Source organism: Macaca nemestrina, chromosome 13 (genome assembly GCF_043159975.1).
Source record: "Macaca nemestrina isolate mMacNem1 chromosome 13, mMacNem.hap1, whole genome shotgun sequence".
NCBI lineage: Eukaryota > Metazoa > Chordata > Mammalia > Primates > Cercopithecidae > Macaca > Macaca nemestrina.
In genome coordinates this window covers 121,452,585-121,469,634 of record NC_092137.1, presented here as the reverse complement: position 1 = coordinate 121,469,634, position 17,050 = coordinate 121,452,585, and the positions used below count along the sequence as shown (strand labels likewise).

Genomic DNA, 17,050 nt, shown 5'->3' with positions numbered 1-17,050 from the left:
CTACAGACGCCCGCCACCGCGCCCGGCTAGTTTTTTGTATTTTTTAGTAGAGACGGGGTTTCACCGTGTTAGCCAGGATGGTCTCGATCTCCTGACCTCGTGATCCACCCGTCTCGGCCTCCCAAAGTGCTGGGATTACAGGCTTGAGCCACCGCGCCCGGCCGGGGTTTCACTATGTTAACCAGGATGGTCTTGGTCTCCTAACCTCATGATGCGCCCGCCTCAGCCTCCCAAAGTGCTGGGATTATAGGCTTGAACCACCATGCCCGGCCCTCATTTTTATCCTATTTAAACAAGTAGTCCTGGCCTGGCATGGTGGCCTATGCCTGTATCCCCAGCACGTTGGGAGGCTGAGACGGGAGGACTGCTTGAGCCAGGAGTTTGAGACCAGGTAGAGCAACATAGTGAGACCCATTTCTACAAAAAATAAAAGAGTTAGCCGGGCATGGTGGAGCACACCTGTGGTCTCAGCTACTCGGAAGGCTGAGGTGGGAGGATCTCTTGAGCCCAGGAGTTGGAGGCTGCAGTGAGCTATGATTGTGCCACTGCACTCTAGCCTGGGTAACAGAGCTAGACCCTGTCCTTCCCCCACAAAAAAAGAGAAAAACAAAAAAGCAGTCCTTAACGAAATGCTTTTAAAAATTACTTTTAGTTTTCCTTTTCATAAAAGCAATGTCTGTTTGTAGTAGAAATGTCAGGAAAGTTGCAAAAGAGAAAAACCACCATGACCCCATCCTGGTGACTTATGACCCTACATCTAGAGTTAATGTTTTGGTTGAGGGAGTCTCATGACTGGCCTCTGGACTCTTGTCTGACCTGCTTCTTTGGCCCACAGGGAAGTCCCACCTGGCCATCGTGCAGAAGGTAAACAACGAGGGTGAGGGTGACCCCTTCTACGAGGTCCTGGGCCTGGTCACCCTGGAGGACGTGATCGAGGAGATCATCAAGTCGGAGATCCTGGATGAGTCCGACATGTACAGTGAGTCCAGCCCTCCACAGGGCTCAGGACCCCTTTCCTGCTTGGATCGAAACCTGGTGTCCCTAGCTGGAAGGGCCATAGGGCAGGACACAGGAGGCCTAGCATCCTGAGGCCTGGTGGCCAGGTGCCCTGCACTGGCCGCGGTGAGCAGGGAGCAGGTTACTGAGAGCATTGCCCGGAGGCTACCTTCACCCTCGGCCTCTGTGCCTTGGGGACCTGCCAGCCAGAGCCCGCTGCTCCTGCGTGGGACTAGGGACTGGAGAGCAGGAGCTGCGGGGCGGGTCTCTTCCTGAGTCCTCCGGGGTCTGTGTTCTCAATTCCACGCTCTTCCTCCGGCAGCTGACAACCGAAGCCGGAAGCGGGTGTCTGAGAAGAACAAGCGTGACTTCTCCGCCTTCAAGGATACGGACAGTGAGCTCAAAGTGAAAATCTCCCCGCAGCTCCTCCTGGCTGCTCATCGCTTCCTAGCCACAGGTAGGAGCGTGAGGAGGACCTTCCGGTCTTGGTGGAAATACGGTCACAGGGGGAGAAGTCCTGGGTCTCTGGCTACTTTCTCCTCATAGGACAAGGGCTGCAGCAGGTGAGGGGTGCAGAGACAACACAGCCATCCCTGGAAGGGGCCAGGTGCCTACTCCACCCCCGGGGATCTCCCTGCGATTCGTTTGCCATTAATGGGCGGCTACTGCAAACTTCTAGGAAGCATCCCAGTTATTATAGTTAATAGTTTGGGAAATAATGACTAAGCACTATGGCTCACACCTGTAATCCCAGCACTTTGGGAGGCCAAGGGAGGAGGATTGCATGAGCCCAGGAGTTCGAGACCAGCCTGAGCAACATGGCAAGACCCCATCTCTACAAAAAATCCAAAAGCCAGGCATGGCGGTGCCCTCATGTAGTCCCAGCTACTCAGGAGGCTGTGGGATGGGACAGTTGCATGCCTGTGGTCCCAGCTACTCAGGAGGCTGAGGTGGGAGGACCGCTTGAGCCCAGGAGTTTGAAGCTGCAGTGAGTTCTGAATGCGCCACTGCACTCAGCCTGGGCCACAGAACAAGATTCTGTCTCAAAAACAACAAAAAAGAAAATAACCACTGAGGTGGGCCCCTAGGCTGGCCAGGCCCATCAGGGCTTGTGGAACGGGAAGAAGGGATCCTTCCCCTTCTGCAGGCCTGCTGGGTGTGGCTGAACCCCCCGTGCGCTCACCCACTCTGAGGAGCTTGCGTCCAGCTCTGCTCTCATCTCTCCAGCCCTCGCCTCTGCAGACGTGTGCTGGTTCCCGCAGGAATTCACCTCTAGTTCAGAGACATTTCTCTTTTCCACCCTGATTCAAAGCTCCGTTGGGGACTTGGGTGACAGGTTCTGTTCTGCCTGCTCTGCCCCCTCCCCCACCCCACCCAATTCATCTTCCTTCCCACCCCTTACTTGCTAAAGGGATGGTAATTCCCTCTCCATTATTTTTCCTGTGGGATATCGATGCTGATGCAATAATTATAGTCACATAGACTAAGCGCTGTCCACGTGCTATCCCATTCGCCCTCACAACCACCCTGTGAAGCTTTTACCCCCATATTACAGATGAGGAAACTGAGATGCGGGTTATGTAATTTGCCCAAGGTCACGTGCTTTTCTTGCAGGAGCCACTGTTCAAGCCCGGGCAGGCAGGCAGCCTCGGGTCCAACCAGTCAGAAGCCAAGCGTGCTCCCTCCCCAGGGAGATACAGAACTGAGGGCCGGCCGAGCAGGGAGGGAGTCTGACCACAGCGCGGCTACTGTGGTTGGGGTGGACGCACAGTGGTGATGGAGCTTTAGGGCCACCTGGCCAGCCCCGTGTAAGGTCTCCTCTCTGTCCTCCTACAGAGGTCCCCCAGTTTAGCCCCTCCCTGATATCAGAGAAGATCCTGCTGCGGCTGCTCAAGTACCCAGATGTCATTCAGGAACTCAAGTTTGATGAGCATAATAAGTACTACGCCCGCCATTACCTGTACACCCGAAATAAGCCGGCCGACTACTTCATCCTCATCCTGCAGGTGAGCCCACTCAGCCCTGGGCCTGCCGCCTGCTCCCCCTGGCACCGCAGCACCCCTCGGGCCCTGTTTCCCACCTGCTGCGGAGGTGCATGGTTTCCCGGCCTGGGGAGCCTGCCGCCTGCCCTCGAGCCCCGCCTGCCCCACGTGGCTGTCCTCTCCCTGAAAGGATGAAGGAGAGGCTGTGCTCTCCCTTAATCTCACAGGTCAGGCCCCTGAGCTCTCCAGCGCTCCAGTACCGGCCCCTCCTCCTGCCCCACCATCCCTTGTTCCTCACCTCCCATCCTGCCTCATCCTTTCTTTCCTCCCTCACTCTGTCTCTAACCCCAGCCCTGTGTGTTTTCAGGGGAAGGTGGAGGTGGAGGCAGGGAAGGAGAACATGAAGTTTGAGACGGGCGCCTTTTCCTACTATGGGACTATGGCCCTGACCTCGGTCCCCTCTGGTGAGTTGTTGGGCAGGGTCTGCGCTGCACTCTGGCCCCCTGCAGCTGGGGAGCCGTGGACAGACACCAGAACTGAGCGTGGGCCCGAGAGCTCATAGCCAGTTGGCTGGGGCCGAGGGAGGCTTGTGAGGTGGGAGCCGCCAGGGCCCGGAGCGGGTGGTATGGAGGAGCGGAGGGAGCTGCCCCTTTGGATGGAGTCCAGAAACTGGAGGGGAAGAGAGGAGAGAGGGATTTTAGAGCAAAGGCTGGGAGGCAGTGGAGGGCATGTCCAGAGGTGGTGAGGAGACCAGTCTGCCTGGGGAGGAGGCCTGTGGGGAGGAAGGCCCAGGGCCCTGCTCCTGAGGACAGGAGGGGAGTCTGGGCGTCCAAAGTGCCTGAGGTCAGGAGCCAGGCGAGGGCCTGTTTGCCAGGGCAGGCTGCAGATGGGTTTGGCTTTCCAAGGGACGCGGCTACTGGGTTTTGGTTAGAGGTCAGCTCCGATGGAATAAAGGGCCTTGGGGACAGACAGAAGGGAGACTGGGCACTTCCTGAGAGGTGTGATGGAAGGTGTGGGGACGCGCCGCTCTGGCCGCCCCAGTGCCCTCTCCGGTGCTGAGTGGCTCAGGCTTTCCCCGCAGAGCCCCGCAGACAAGGCCCTGCAGGGCCAGGCCTCGCCAGCTCATCTCCTCGCTCCTCTCCAGCCTTCGGTCCTGGGGCGAGGTTGCTGCAGGGTAGAGAGAGAAAGTCCACTTTGGTGCTGGAGAACAGGCCACGCCAGTGGGGTACGTGCTGCAGTTCCCAGAGCAGCTCTGTGCTGTGCCTCATTGTCCTTTGACAGAAAGGACCCCGAGGGGGCATGGGGGTAGGGCACCCATGAATATTGACACCCAGCTCAGCTTACCCACCATGTCGTCGGCCCTTCCACCAGATAAGTGGGGCATGGCAGGCTCCCTGGGCAGGGGACAGACAGGGCCCCAGAGAGGGGCTCTGAGCAGGTGGACCCTGCCAGATGCCTGAGGCCTGGGGAGGACTTCCTGTGCCTCCAAGAGCAGCTGTTCTCTGTTCAGCTTGAGGAAATCTTGTTCAGAAGGGCGGGCAGGCACGGGAGGCCTCCCCCAGGCACTGCTTGTGCAACGAAGCCTCGGAGGCCTGGTCCCTCCACCCGTAGTCTCTCTGTTCCCACTTAGTGTGGCCAGAAGGGAGGGGAGATGACTGGGCATACTCAGCCAGCTTCTGCCCATCTCCGCACAGGGCTCATTGCTGTGCCCTGAGCACCCTTCCCATCAGAGCCACGTCCCTTTCTCCACTGGGCCTGTCTCTGCCCAAAGCAGCCTGGCCCCGTCAGGTCTGCCTCTGTCCTGTGCCTGTGGCTCCGTGTCCTGTCTCCTGACTGTGCCCATCACTGACCTTCTCTTTTGCTCCAGTGCCTTCAGTCCAGGTCGGGTGTCCGCCTGGCAAGCGGAACTCCCTGCTCTGCTGGCTCACAGGTAACGTGGCATGGCTGAGGGTCACGCTGCCGCCTGCTGCCCGAGCCTGCACACTGCGGCTGCATTAACCTCCCCGCAGGGACCGGGCGCCGCCTGTTCAGTGTTGGCCGCCCGACCTCAGTGGCTCCGACCTCAGTGGCTCTGCTTGGCTGGGGCCCAATTTCTGGGCAGCTTTGCTGCCTCAGCTCTAGAAGGGGCCCCCAAAGGTCTCTTAGTCCTTGAGATCACACACCCATAGACACATACACACAGAGACACACAGATACCACACACAGATATACACACCCACAGACACACATACACACAGAGACAGATACCACACACAGGTATACACACCCACAGACACACACCCACAGACACACACACACAGACACACACACACAGACACACAGTGAGATACCACACACAGATATACACACCCACAGACACACATACACACAGAGACAGATACCACACACAGGTATACACACCCACAGACACACACCCACAGACACACACACACAGACACACACACACAGACACACACACACAGACACACAGTGAGATACCACACACAGATATACACACCCACAGACACACATACACACAGAGACACACAGAGATACACATACCCAGAGAGACATACAGAGATACCACACAGAGACACATACCCATAGACACACACACAGAGACACCCCATATAGAAACACGCACGCAGATACACACAACCACACACACCCATAGACACACCAGGATACACATACACACACAGAAACACACACCCATAGGCATACACGCACACACACGCACACACAGGTATATATACACAGATACACCTATAGACGCACAAACACAGAGACGCACAGATACCACACACAGACACAGATACACACACCCACAGACGCACACAAAGATACTACACACAGAAACACACACCCATAGACACACACACACACAGGTATATATACACAGATACACCTATAGACACACAAACACAGAGATGCACAGATACCACACACACAGATACACACACCCACAGACACACACATACACACACAGAGGATAGGCTGGGAGTGGAGGGTTGCTCCTGGCCCAGCCAAGTGAGCGCCGGCCAGCCTGCTGCCCTCCACGGCCAAGAGCAGATGCACCCCAGCGGTAAGCACTTCCTGTTCCAGGCCACCCACACACCGTGGCAGGGTGACTTGTCATCTCATCAGCTTTCTCTAAAAGACTTTCCAACTTTCTTCATAAGCTTTGCTTCCCGTTCAGCTGCTGGCCCAGTAGGCAACTGCGAGGCCATGAGAGGCACAGCCCCGGGTCAGACTGCCCACTCAAGAGCCACCTCCACAGTTGCTGGCTAAATAATCGTCTCTGTCCCTGCTTTCCCCTCTGTGAAATGGGAACAATGCATGGACCCCCTTCATAAGAGTTTATCAGGAGAGTACGTGAGAGAATTGATGTAAAAATGTTGCGTTAGAGCTCAATTATTATTATTTCTGTTTTTTCCTGATTACAATGAAAATGTGGTGTTCCAACCAGCAAGTCTTTGAGGAAAGGCCAGTGCCCTATGCTGCTTCTGGTCTCGGACGTGTCACGCTCCTGACGCCTGTCCGGGGAGTCGGTGGGAATAGGGTCAGACTCGTTCAGCTTGAGGCTTGCTGGGATTCCCGTGTGCACCCAGGCTGCAGAGGGCACAGGATGGTGCTGGTCTCGCCAGGTGTGGCCTGTGCCCATCAGGAGCAGCACCAGCATCTTTCAGCTCCTCACACCCCAACAGCCCTAAAAACCCATCACCTCAGCCCGGGGATTTCCATTTTACATTTGTACAGCTGGGCCTTCTTCCGTCTGAACTGTTCCAAGGTACAGTCTGCTATTTTGGCCCTCTGTTTAATAAATAAATAAGTACGCCGTGGCTCACGCCTGTAATCCCAGCACTTTGGGAGGCTGAGACGGGCGGATCACGAGGTCAGGAGATCGAGACCATCCTGGCTAACACGGTGAAACCCCGTCTCTACTAAAAAATACAAAAAACTAGCCGGGCGAGGTGGCGGGCGCCTGTAGTCCCAGCTACTCGGGAGGCTGAGGCAGGAGAATGGCGTGAACCCGGGAGGCGGAGCTTGCAGTGAGCTGAGATCCGGTCACTGCACCGCAGCCTGGGGCACAGAGCGAGACTCCGTCTCAAAATAAAATAAAATAAATAAATAAATAAATAAATAAGTAGATGAAAAGGTAACTTAGAAGCAGTTACTCCCTGTCCCTTTCAAACCTGCCCTCCTCTGGGCTCACTCTGGTTTCATGGATGACCAGGAGGTGATGCACCCGTGATGTGAATCCTGACAGCAGGTGTGTCCTCACTGATTAATTCTCACCTCATGTATGTTCCTGGGGGTCTTTATTGTAAATAATACCATGATATAAACTATTTTTTTTTGAGACGGAGTCTCGCTCTGTCGCCCCCAGTGGCGGGATCTCGGCTCACTGCAAGCTCCGCTTCCCAGGTTCACGCCATTCTCCCGCCTCAGCCTCCCGAGTAGCTGGGACTACAGGCGCCCGCCACCACGCCCGGCTAATTTCTTTTTTTCGTATTTTTAGTAGAGACGGGGTTTCACCGTGTTAGCCAGGATGGTCTCGATCTCTTGACTTTGTGATCCGCCCGCCTCGGCCTCCCAAAGTGCTGCGATTACAGGCTTGAGCCACCGCGCCCGGCCAATATAAACTTTTTTACGCAAAAAAGCAAAAAGCTTTCCCTGTGTTTAAGGTTATGTCCTTAGGATATCCTTTCAACAATGAAATTACCAGGTCAAAACCTTGCAGTTTTTGTTTTACTTATTTTTTGTTTTACTCATAAAAGTAAGGTAGCTTATTGGGAAAATAGAAAAAAGTCTTGAAAAAATTAAAAAGCATCACAATTTCATCACTCAAAGACAAAATGGATTTTGGCGAATTTTTTCTAGGACCTCTGTTTTTTTGTTTGTGTTAAGAGACACGCTTTCTCTGTCACCCAGGCTGGAGAGCAAACAGTGGTGCAGTCATAGCTCACTGCAGCTTCAACCTCACGAGCTCAAGCAACCCTCCCACCTCAGCCTCCCAAGTAGCTGGGACTACAGGCAGGTGCCACCATGCTGGGAAATTTTTTCTTTTCTTAACTTTTTGTAGAGATGGGGGTCTCACTCTGTTGTCCAGGCTGGTCTCAAACTCCTAGACTCCCCCCCATCAGCCTCTCAAAGCACTGGGATTACAGGCGTGAACCACTGCACCTGGCCAGACCTCTAATCTTAATAGGTCACGTCACTAATTTTTTTTTTTTTTTTGATATGGAGTCTTGCAATACCCAGGCTGGAGTGCAGCGGTGTGATCTTGGCTCACTACAACCTCCACTTCCCGGGTTCAAGTGATTCTCCTGCCTCAGCTTCCCAAGTAGCTGAGACTACAGGTGTGTGCCACCACTCCCAGCTAATTTTTTTTTTTTTTTGAGGTGGAGCCTTGGCCCCGTTGCCCAGGCTGGAGTGCAATGGCGTGATTTCGGCTCCCTGCAACCTCCACCTCCCAGGTTCAAGCAACTTTCCTGCCTTAGCCTCCCGAGTAGCTGGGATTACAGGCATGCACCACCACCCCTGGCTAATTTTTTGTATCTTTAGTAGAAATGAGGGTTCACCATGTTGGCCAGGCTGGTCTTGAACTCCTGACCTCGTGATCTACCCGCCTCGGCCTCCCAACCTGCTTGGGTTATAGGCGTGAGCCACTGCACCTGGCCAAATTTTGTATTTTTAGTAGAGACAAGGTTTTGCCATATTGGCCAGGCTGGTCTTAAACTCCTGACATCAGGTGATCCGCCTGCCTTGGCCTCCTAAAGTGCTGGGATTATGGGTGTGAGCCATCACACTCGGCCCATGTCACTAATTTGTGTTGGTTTTAAATTCAGTTTATTGGCCAGGCTTGGTGGCTCATTCCTGTAATCCTAGCACTTTGGGAGGCTGAGGCAGGAGGATCGCTTGAGCCCAGGAGTTTGAGACCAGCCTAGGTAACATAGTGAGACCCTTTAAAAAATAATAATAATAAAATAAATTCAGTTTAAAAAGAAAATAGTTTATTTTAAAAATAAAATTCAGTTCCTGTTTCTAGAGTGTTAGGAAGCATTAATTAAAAGCATTCCATCATTCAGATAGCTAATGTGAAGTATTAAGTAATACCCCTAGTATTTCTGCTTTTCCTAGAACCTAATCAGAGGTGTTACTCGTTAGATGCTTGCACATGATCCTCTAATGATCCTCTAAAATATTTCCTGTTCCTGCATTGGAATACCACGACCTCATCATAGAATGGCCAGTTTCCGGAGAAACTATATATAAAAATTAAAGCTTAAGCACAAAGATAGAGTATTACTCAGTTTAGTCTCACTTAGTTAAAAATTGTATTGGTCATTGAGTCACTAGATCCAGTATGTTTGTTCTCTTCACTTCGCAATTTGTTAGAATGGCTAACTTAGTAACTTAGTAGTTAACAAAGCGAATCAGCTTAGTCGGCTTCCTGTTGGTTTAAAACGATCCTGCATGCCTTCACAATTAACTTCTTTGTGTATCTCATGGTTTCCTAAGTGTTCTCAAAAAACAAGTTAATGATATACAGCAATGTATATTATTTGAACAAGCAGTTTGTTTTTCAAAATTAGAAGCCGTTCTTCCTTATTGGAGATTGCTACAACTCTGCGTCATGAGAGGGAAGTGCCTGCCACCCCCACGGGCCAGGCGGGCTGGGTGGCAGGTGGAAGTGGGTAGGGCTGTGTTTCATGCTGAGTAGGTTACGTGCAAAACACACTTTTGACTCCAAAAAAGCATTTTCTTTTCTTGGCGGGGGGCCGGGGGGGACAGAGCGTAGTGGTGCAATCTCGGCTCATTACCACCTCTGCCTCCCAGGCTCAGGTGACCCTCCCCGCTCAGCCACCCAAGGAGCTGGGGCCACAGGCAAGAGCCACTACGCCTGGCTAATTTTTGTCTTTTTTTTTTTTTTTTTTTGAGACGGAGTCTCGCTCTGTTGCCCAGGCTGGAGTGCAGTGGCTGGATCTCAGCTCACTGCAAGCTCCGCCTCCCAGGTTTATGCCATTCTCCTGCCTCAGCCTCCTGAGTAGCTGGGACTACAGGCGCCCGCCACCTCGCCCGGCTAGTTTTTTGTATTTTTTAGTAGAGATGGGGTTTCACCGTGCTAGCCAGGATGGTCTCGATCTCCTGACCTCGTGATCCACCCGTCTCGGCCTCCCAAAGTGCTGGGATTACAGGCGTGAGCCACCGCGCCCGGCCTTGTCTTTTTTGTAGAGATGGGGTTTTGCTGTGTTGCCCAGGCTGGTCTTGAACTCAGGCTCAAACAATTCAATCTCCCCACATCGGCCTCCTAAAGTGCTTACAGATGTGAACCACCTCACCCAGTCCCCGCCCGATAAGAGCATTTTAAGAGGTGACAGGGCTGGCAGGGTGTAGTGGCTCACACCTGTAATTCCAGCACTTTGGGAGGTTGAGGCAGGCGGATCACCGTCAGGAGATCGAGACCATCCTGGCTAACAGTGAAACCCCGTCTCTACTAAAAATACAAAAAACATTAGCCAGGCATGATGGCACGTGCCTGGCCGACAGAACGAGACTCCGTCTCAAAGAAAAAGAAAAAAGAAAAGAAAGAAAGAAAAAACAATAATCTAGGCATGGTGGTGGGCACCTGTAATTCCAGCTACTCAGGAGGCTAAGGCAGTAGAATCGCTTGAACCTGGGAGGCGGAGGTTGCAGTGAGCCAAGATCGTGCCACTGCACTCCAGCCTGGGTGACAGAACAAGACTGTCTCAAAAAAAAGGTGTGACAGGGCATCTTATGTGTGGGGTGTGTATTCACAATGAGAGAGTGCAAACTATACATTCTTCCTTTCAATGCATTTTTTAATTGAAAAGTATTCAGTTTATGTCACTTGATATAAACTGGTATTGAGACAAGGATGGCAGTCTGCTTGTTTGTTTTGAGACAGAGTCTCGCTCTGTCACCCAAGCTGGAGTGCAGTGGTGTGAGCTTGGCTCGCTAAAACATCCACCTCCCAGGTTCAAGCAATTCTCCTGCCTCAGTCTCCCAAGAAGCTGGGATTACAGGTGTTTGCCACCACGCCTGGCCAATTTCTGTATTTTTAGTAGAGACAGGGTTTCACCATGTCGGCCAGCCTGGTCTCCAACTCCTGACCTCAGGTGATCCTCCTGCCTCAGCCTCCCAAAGTGCTGGGATTACAAAGGTGAACCACTGTGCCCAGCCTAAGGATGGCAGTTTGTCTGTCCTGCTAGGGTGATCATTGTGTTGCCTTGACTGATTGGTTGTTGTGGGAAACAAGAGATTCTGTAGCCATAAACTTTCTGTGTCTGTGGTTTTTATTTTCTGTGTGGTTGATTTGTTTTGGTAGACTTTTTAATACTTGTTGCACAACAGTTCTAAACAAACTAATTCATTTGCTTTAACGAAGTCAGAACTTATGCAGTCAGACCTTCTACATGCTTCTGTTTGTCCCTAAGAATGACTTCCTGTTCCTGGGTGGGGTGTCCCTGGGCTTCTATGGGATGAGGTCAGACAGGAGGGTGAAAGTGGGCACCAGAGTGGCCTTTGGCATGACAACCTCTGCTCTCCTTGCAGACCGTTCCCCAGCCCACCCCACCCCACTCAGCCGCTCAGCCTCCCTCAGTTACCCAGACCGCACGGACATCTCAACTGCATCCGCCTTGGCAGGCAGCAGCAACCAGTTCGGCAGCTCTGTCCTGGGCCAGTACATCTCTGACTTCAGCGTCCGGGCCCTCGTGGACTTGCAGTACATCAAGGTGAGTGCCCCACCGCCTTGTCTGGGCAGTGCCATCTTCTGCTCAGGAATCAGCTACTACTTTCATCCACCAAACCCAGCATGGTGGGCCCAAACCCGAGATGCCTTTTTCTTCTGGAGACAGGACCTGGCTCTGTTGCCCAGGCTGGAATGCTGTGGTGTGATCATAGCCTACTCCAGCCTTGACCTCCTGGGCTGAAGGATTCCTCCCACCTCATCCTCCTGAGTAGCTGGGACTACAGGTGTGCATGTGGCTCTGGGTTTTTTTTTTTTTCCTTATAGAGATGGGGTCTCACTGTGTTGCCCGGGTTGGCTTGAGACTCCTGGGCTCCAGCGATCCACCCGCCTCAGCCTCCCAAAGCGCTGGGATTACAGGTATGAGCCACCATGCCCGGCCCTGAGGTGCCTTCTCCTCTTGATCGTGCACCTTGTTCTTCGTAAGGGCTTCCAGAGACCCTGACTGGTCATGTTCTCTCTCAACTCACAGCCTCAATCCTGGCCCTGTTTCTCCAGGCCTGGTGATAGGGTCTGCCTCCCAGCCCCTCTCTCCATGAACTCATCCCTTCCTCATGCAGATCACTCGGCAGCAGTACCAGAACGGGCTGCTGGCCTCACGCATGGAGAACAGCCCTCAGTTTCCCATAGACGGGTGCACCACCCACATGGAGAACTTGGCCGAGAAGTCTGAGCTGCCCGTGGTGGATGAGACCACGACTCTTCTCAACGAGCGTAACTCCTTGCTGCACAAAGCCTCCCACGAGAGTGCCATCTGACAGGAGGGCCCGGGGCCCCCCGCCTACCCTGCGGGGGCCTCCCCAGTGGGCCCACATGAAGAGAGGGAACCTGTTAGTCCAGAAAGGTTGCAGATAGATAGCCTGTCTGACTGAGCAGCCAGATGGCCCCCAGCCCGTGGGGGATCTGGCCTCTGCCAGGGACCTCTGAGTAGCTCTGAGGTGGCACTGTCCAGCCCTGGATAGATGGGGCAGTGGGCCAGCTACCATGAGCAAAGGCTGTTTTTTTACTGAGAGTATTTCTAAACTAGGCTCATCGCTCTTCTTTTTAAATATAATTTTGGGAAGGGAAGACAGGGTTAAGGAACTTTATTAAAAAATTTTTTTTTTTCCTAAAAACTATAAAAGAAGAAGGGTTTCTTGTCCTGGGAAGCAATGGACATGATCTGCTCCCAGCCATGGCCTTCCAGCTTGTGTCCCTGACTGAGGGAGCTCTCCCTTCCCCCTCCTCTTCCTCCTCCGGAGGTGGGATCCCAGAGCCTGCCGGCGGAGGCTCGTCTCTTGGAAGGAAGACAGCTCTTCACAGGAAGCAAAGAACCAACTGGCATGGAGATCAGCTGCCTGGGCACCTGTGCCGTAGCTTGTCTGACAATGCGGAGGCCAGGAGCTCCTGGGTAGCTGTGATCAGGGACATGATAATCCGAGCTATGGAGAGGAGCACATCTGCTGTCAACCGCTGTACCCAGAAATCTCCTAGAACTCTGCTGACAGCCTCTCCTGGTGAGTCAGGACTCGGCTGAGGACAGACACATCCCCCCGCCCCCGCCTCCCATCCAGCCCTTTGGACAACTGGCCCCTTCGTGACGGGGCAGACTCAAGTGTTAGGCAGGGTCTCAGGCCTTCGATTGCTCACCCCTGCTCCCCAGGCCCTGCCCTCACTGTTACCAAAGGTTCCCCCTCGGCAGGAGGGCATCTACGTTGGAGGTGACTTGTCTAGGTTCTTCCTTTTGGTTCCGGAAGGAACTGTCAGTCATCGGCATCTGCGTTGTTAGCAGTCAGTACCACCCCCGCCCCACAATGAGAGTCAAGGCTGACTTGTTGACTGAAGCCTTTTCCCCAGATTCCTTATTTCGAATCCCCAAGCCTCAGTCCCTCTTGGGGATGGGGACAAGAGGATGTGTGGGAAGCCACGGAAGCAGGTTCTTTATGTCCTTTCCTCTGCGGCTGGCAAGGCTCACCTGGCCTTATCCACCCCCTTATGGAACCTCAGGAGAGGACAGCTCCTCCTAAAGGCATGCAGCTTGCAACCCTGCTTTCTCACAGGCGTGATCCTAGTGTGAGAGGTCGTCCTGCCCTTGCTGAAGTTAGTAGTACTGTACCAAGAGCTCTGCCCCCATGTGAATTGCTACCCTGGCGCCTCTTCCCTGGGGCTGAATCAGGCCCTGCTGCAGAACTCCAGGTTTCCCAGAGTCGGGGAGGCTGTGGGACCAAGGTCCCCGTTGGCCCTTCTGCTGGGTGCAGCAGGAGCTGGGTCCTGAGAGCCTGGCCAGTGAAACTGCAGGCCTTCCGCCTGAGTATTATTTATTCACTCCTTTCCTCACCCCAAGTGCCCTGCTCTCCAGGTGCCTAGAGAATCCTAACTCTTAGGACCAGGGATTGTCTTGCACCAAGTATGCCTACCCTGGCCAGTCTGAGGTCTCCTAGCCATAGAACTGACTCCTGGACGCCTGGAGAGAAGGTGGTGACACCCGTGGGTTCTCAACTGTAAGGAAAAAAGACACCAGACTTTTGTTCCCTATTGGGGGAAAGCCCTTAGTCTTCTCCAGGACCAGCTTGCTCCCAAGTCCTTTTGGAAGCTGGCAGAGCTGTACTCCTGACAGCCTGACTGCCAGGTGGAGCAAAAGACGTTGGTGGGGGTGTGGGAAGCAAAAGGGGCAGGTGTACACACCTCCACAGTGACCTCTGTGCACACGGTTACCGCCAACTGGCTGACCCTCCTCTTCCCTGGTCCATTGATCATCCCTTCTCACAGAGGGTCATCATTATTTCCAAATACTGTTGGTCTGATGACTTCCTCTTCCCAGTGCAATTTTTCACTTCCTATTTCAACCTCTGGTTCCTGGGATGAGCCATACCCTGGAACTGTCCCGCCCGCTGTGTCTTCCGTGTAAGGGAGACCTTTGCAAATGGCATCCAAATGGGTAGGCAGGTCACAGCCGCCGTATTTATTTTGCATAATATTTTAATTTGTATATTTTTGTGATTTACTTTGGCGTTATGAGTTTGACTCTCGGGGAGTTTTGTTGTTATGACTCTTGTGTCTTTTGTCACAAAACAATGATAATATTTGCTAAAGGATATATGGAATTTATTTTTGATTGGTAATAAAAAATGAAATATGTATAAATCCTGGTGAGTCTACAACTTGCCTTTTTGTTCTGTCGCTATTTAGTGTGTTGTCGAGATAAAAGTGGCTGTGGCTGGCTGTCTCTTGTGATGGGGCAAGGGGCAATAAAGGATTCCAGGACCATTCAGCAGTGAGATGCAGTCGGAAATGGAGTTTCTAAATAGAGTCAAGGCTGTCATCACAGGAGAGGGTCGTGGCTGCTGGCAGACATATAGGACAGATGTGCTCAGCTGCCATGAGCATGAGTCCTGTGAAACAGACCCCACAGGGCCCTTGGCTTGTGAGTACTGGAACGGCAGTGAGCTTCAGCAAATTGCCCCTCTTTCCTACCCATGGGACCAAAAGAAGCTGGATCCGAAAGTGTAATACAGCTGCCTCTTCGTCCACACTTACAGGCTGCTTGTGGTTTCAAAGTTGGAGTGCTCATCCCTTGAGGGACCTGAGTTCCGTCACTATACCCACTCGAAGTCGCAGCTCTGCAGGGGACTCCTGTGGTGCTGTATAGCTGCTGCAGACCGGCTTGTGCGACTGAGTGTGCTGAGACCACGGGCTCCAAGCATGCAAAGTTTAATGGAGTAGACAGACTGGGGGCATCTAGGTAGGCAACAAAGAAAAGAGAATATTCCAGATAAAAGGGGTACACAGGCAAACGTTTGTGTATAGGGCAAGATTTGTAAATTATCTTCATCCATCTGTTCCACACGTTTAAGCCCCTATCGCATGCCAGGTACTACCAACCCCTGTGTGAATTTAGTGAAGAACCTCCCCACCACCCCAAGGGGGACATTTGCTGTCTCCGTGACCTGGGACACGTCTCCTAAGTCTTGATGAGGCTCACCCCTTATTTCATTTAAGCCTCAGTTCAAATGCCATCTCCTTGAGAAGCCTTCCCTGATTAGCCCATCTCAATCAGCATCGCCCCAGCATCTGTCTCTTGATCTTGCCTTTTTCCCTCCATAGCACTTACTACCAGATATTAAAATATAGACGTTGGTATTTTCTATTGTCCTTGCACTAGAATCTATCCCCACAAGGGTAGGGACTTAATTTTATTCCCACTACAGTCCCGATACTAGAACAGTACCTGGTACATTGCAGGGACTCAGTGCAGGAAATACTCGTTGAATGAATAAGTGAATACATGTTACAATAGGGGATGTACTGGATGATGTGGGGAGAGCACATAGCTCGATTAACCTTGAACCAACCTAGTCAAGAAGGTCAAAGAAGATCACTCGGAGGGAGCAGCATATGAGCCAAGGCTTGAGAGATAAGCAGGAAGTAGCCAGTGGGTTTAAAACTCAAGAATAAATATTTAGATATAACATGGAAATGTCTTGATCCAAAAGAACACTAAAGAAAATGGCCCAGGGAGGGCCAACAATGGTCTGAAGGTCTCCATTGATGCCAACCAGGGGTGGGGTAAAGAATGGCACAGCCACAGGAGAAGCTGGTGAAGGACTGTCGAGGCCTCTACTGCAAATGGAAAACCACTCCAGGAGCAGGTTTGCGTGCCCCATACTGGATTGTTTTGTATCTTTGTGTACTGACAATTTAAGTGACCACTTACGTTTTCCAAGTTTGATCCAATTTTCTTCTACCTGAAGCTTTACTCCCAGAAAGTTAGTTATAGGTTGGTGGTTTTCCAAGGAAGCCTGAGACAAGGAAAAAGTAACATGTCAAAGATGACAGCTCTGTCTCTAAATCCATGGGGAGTTTCTCCTGGCTTTCCTCTGGAACCATTCTTTGTTAATGACTCTTCAGGCACATGACTCATTTCTTTTTCTTTTTTTTTTTTTTTTTTGAGATGGAGTCTCGCTCTGTTGCCCAGCCTGGAGTGCAGTGGCGCAATCTCGGCTCACTGCAAGCTCTGCCTCCCGGGTTTACACCATTCTCCTGCCTCAGCCTCCCGAGCAGCTGGGACTACAGGCGCCGCCACCTCACCCGGCTAGTTTTTGTACTTTTTAGTAGAGACGGGGTTTCACCGTGTTAGCCAGGATGGTCTCGATCTCCTGACCTCGTGATCCACCCGTCTCGGCCTCCCAAAGTGCTGGGATTACAGGCGTGAGCCACCGCGCCCGGCCAACATGACTCATTTCAAGCATGTCATCCATTCTCTTTCAATGTCAGTATTTTATCTTGACTTGGAGACAGAAGTGAGAACTAAAGGAGCTGAATCTATTGTAATGTTTGC

At 52.4% G+C, this 17,050-nt stretch overlaps 1 protein-coding gene across 3 annotated transcripts in view; it reads left to right on the top strand.

The window, feature by feature from the left end:
• LOC105490048 (cyclin and CBS domain divalent metal cation transport mediator 4) overlaps window positions 1-14,861 on the top strand; it is a 50,095-nt gene extending 35,234 nt beyond the window's left edge. The window contains exons 2-9 of one of the 3 annotated variants that reach the window (XM_011755280.3): window positions 836-979; window positions 1,319-1,453; window positions 2,833-3,002; window positions 3,346-3,442; window positions 4,060-4,203; window positions 4,846-4,908; window positions 11,538-11,719; window positions 12,294-13,681. In XM_011755280.3, the coding sequence (XP_011753582.2) occupies window positions 836-979; window positions 1,319-1,453; window positions 2,833-3,002; window positions 3,346-3,442; window positions 4,060-4,203; window positions 4,846-4,908; window positions 11,538-11,719; window positions 12,294-12,491 (1,133 nt within the window). In that variant the 3' untranslated portion in view covers window positions 12,492-13,681. Of the gene's footprint in view, window positions 1-835; window positions 980-1,318; window positions 1,454-2,832; window positions 3,003-3,345; window positions 3,443-4,059; window positions 4,204-4,845; window positions 4,909-11,537; window positions 11,720-12,293 lie in introns of all 3 variants that reach the window. The other 2 variants (XM_011755281.3, XM_011755282.3) reach the window with 2 other exon arrangements.
• The last annotated feature ends 2,189 nt before the right edge of the window (window positions 14,862-17,050 follow it).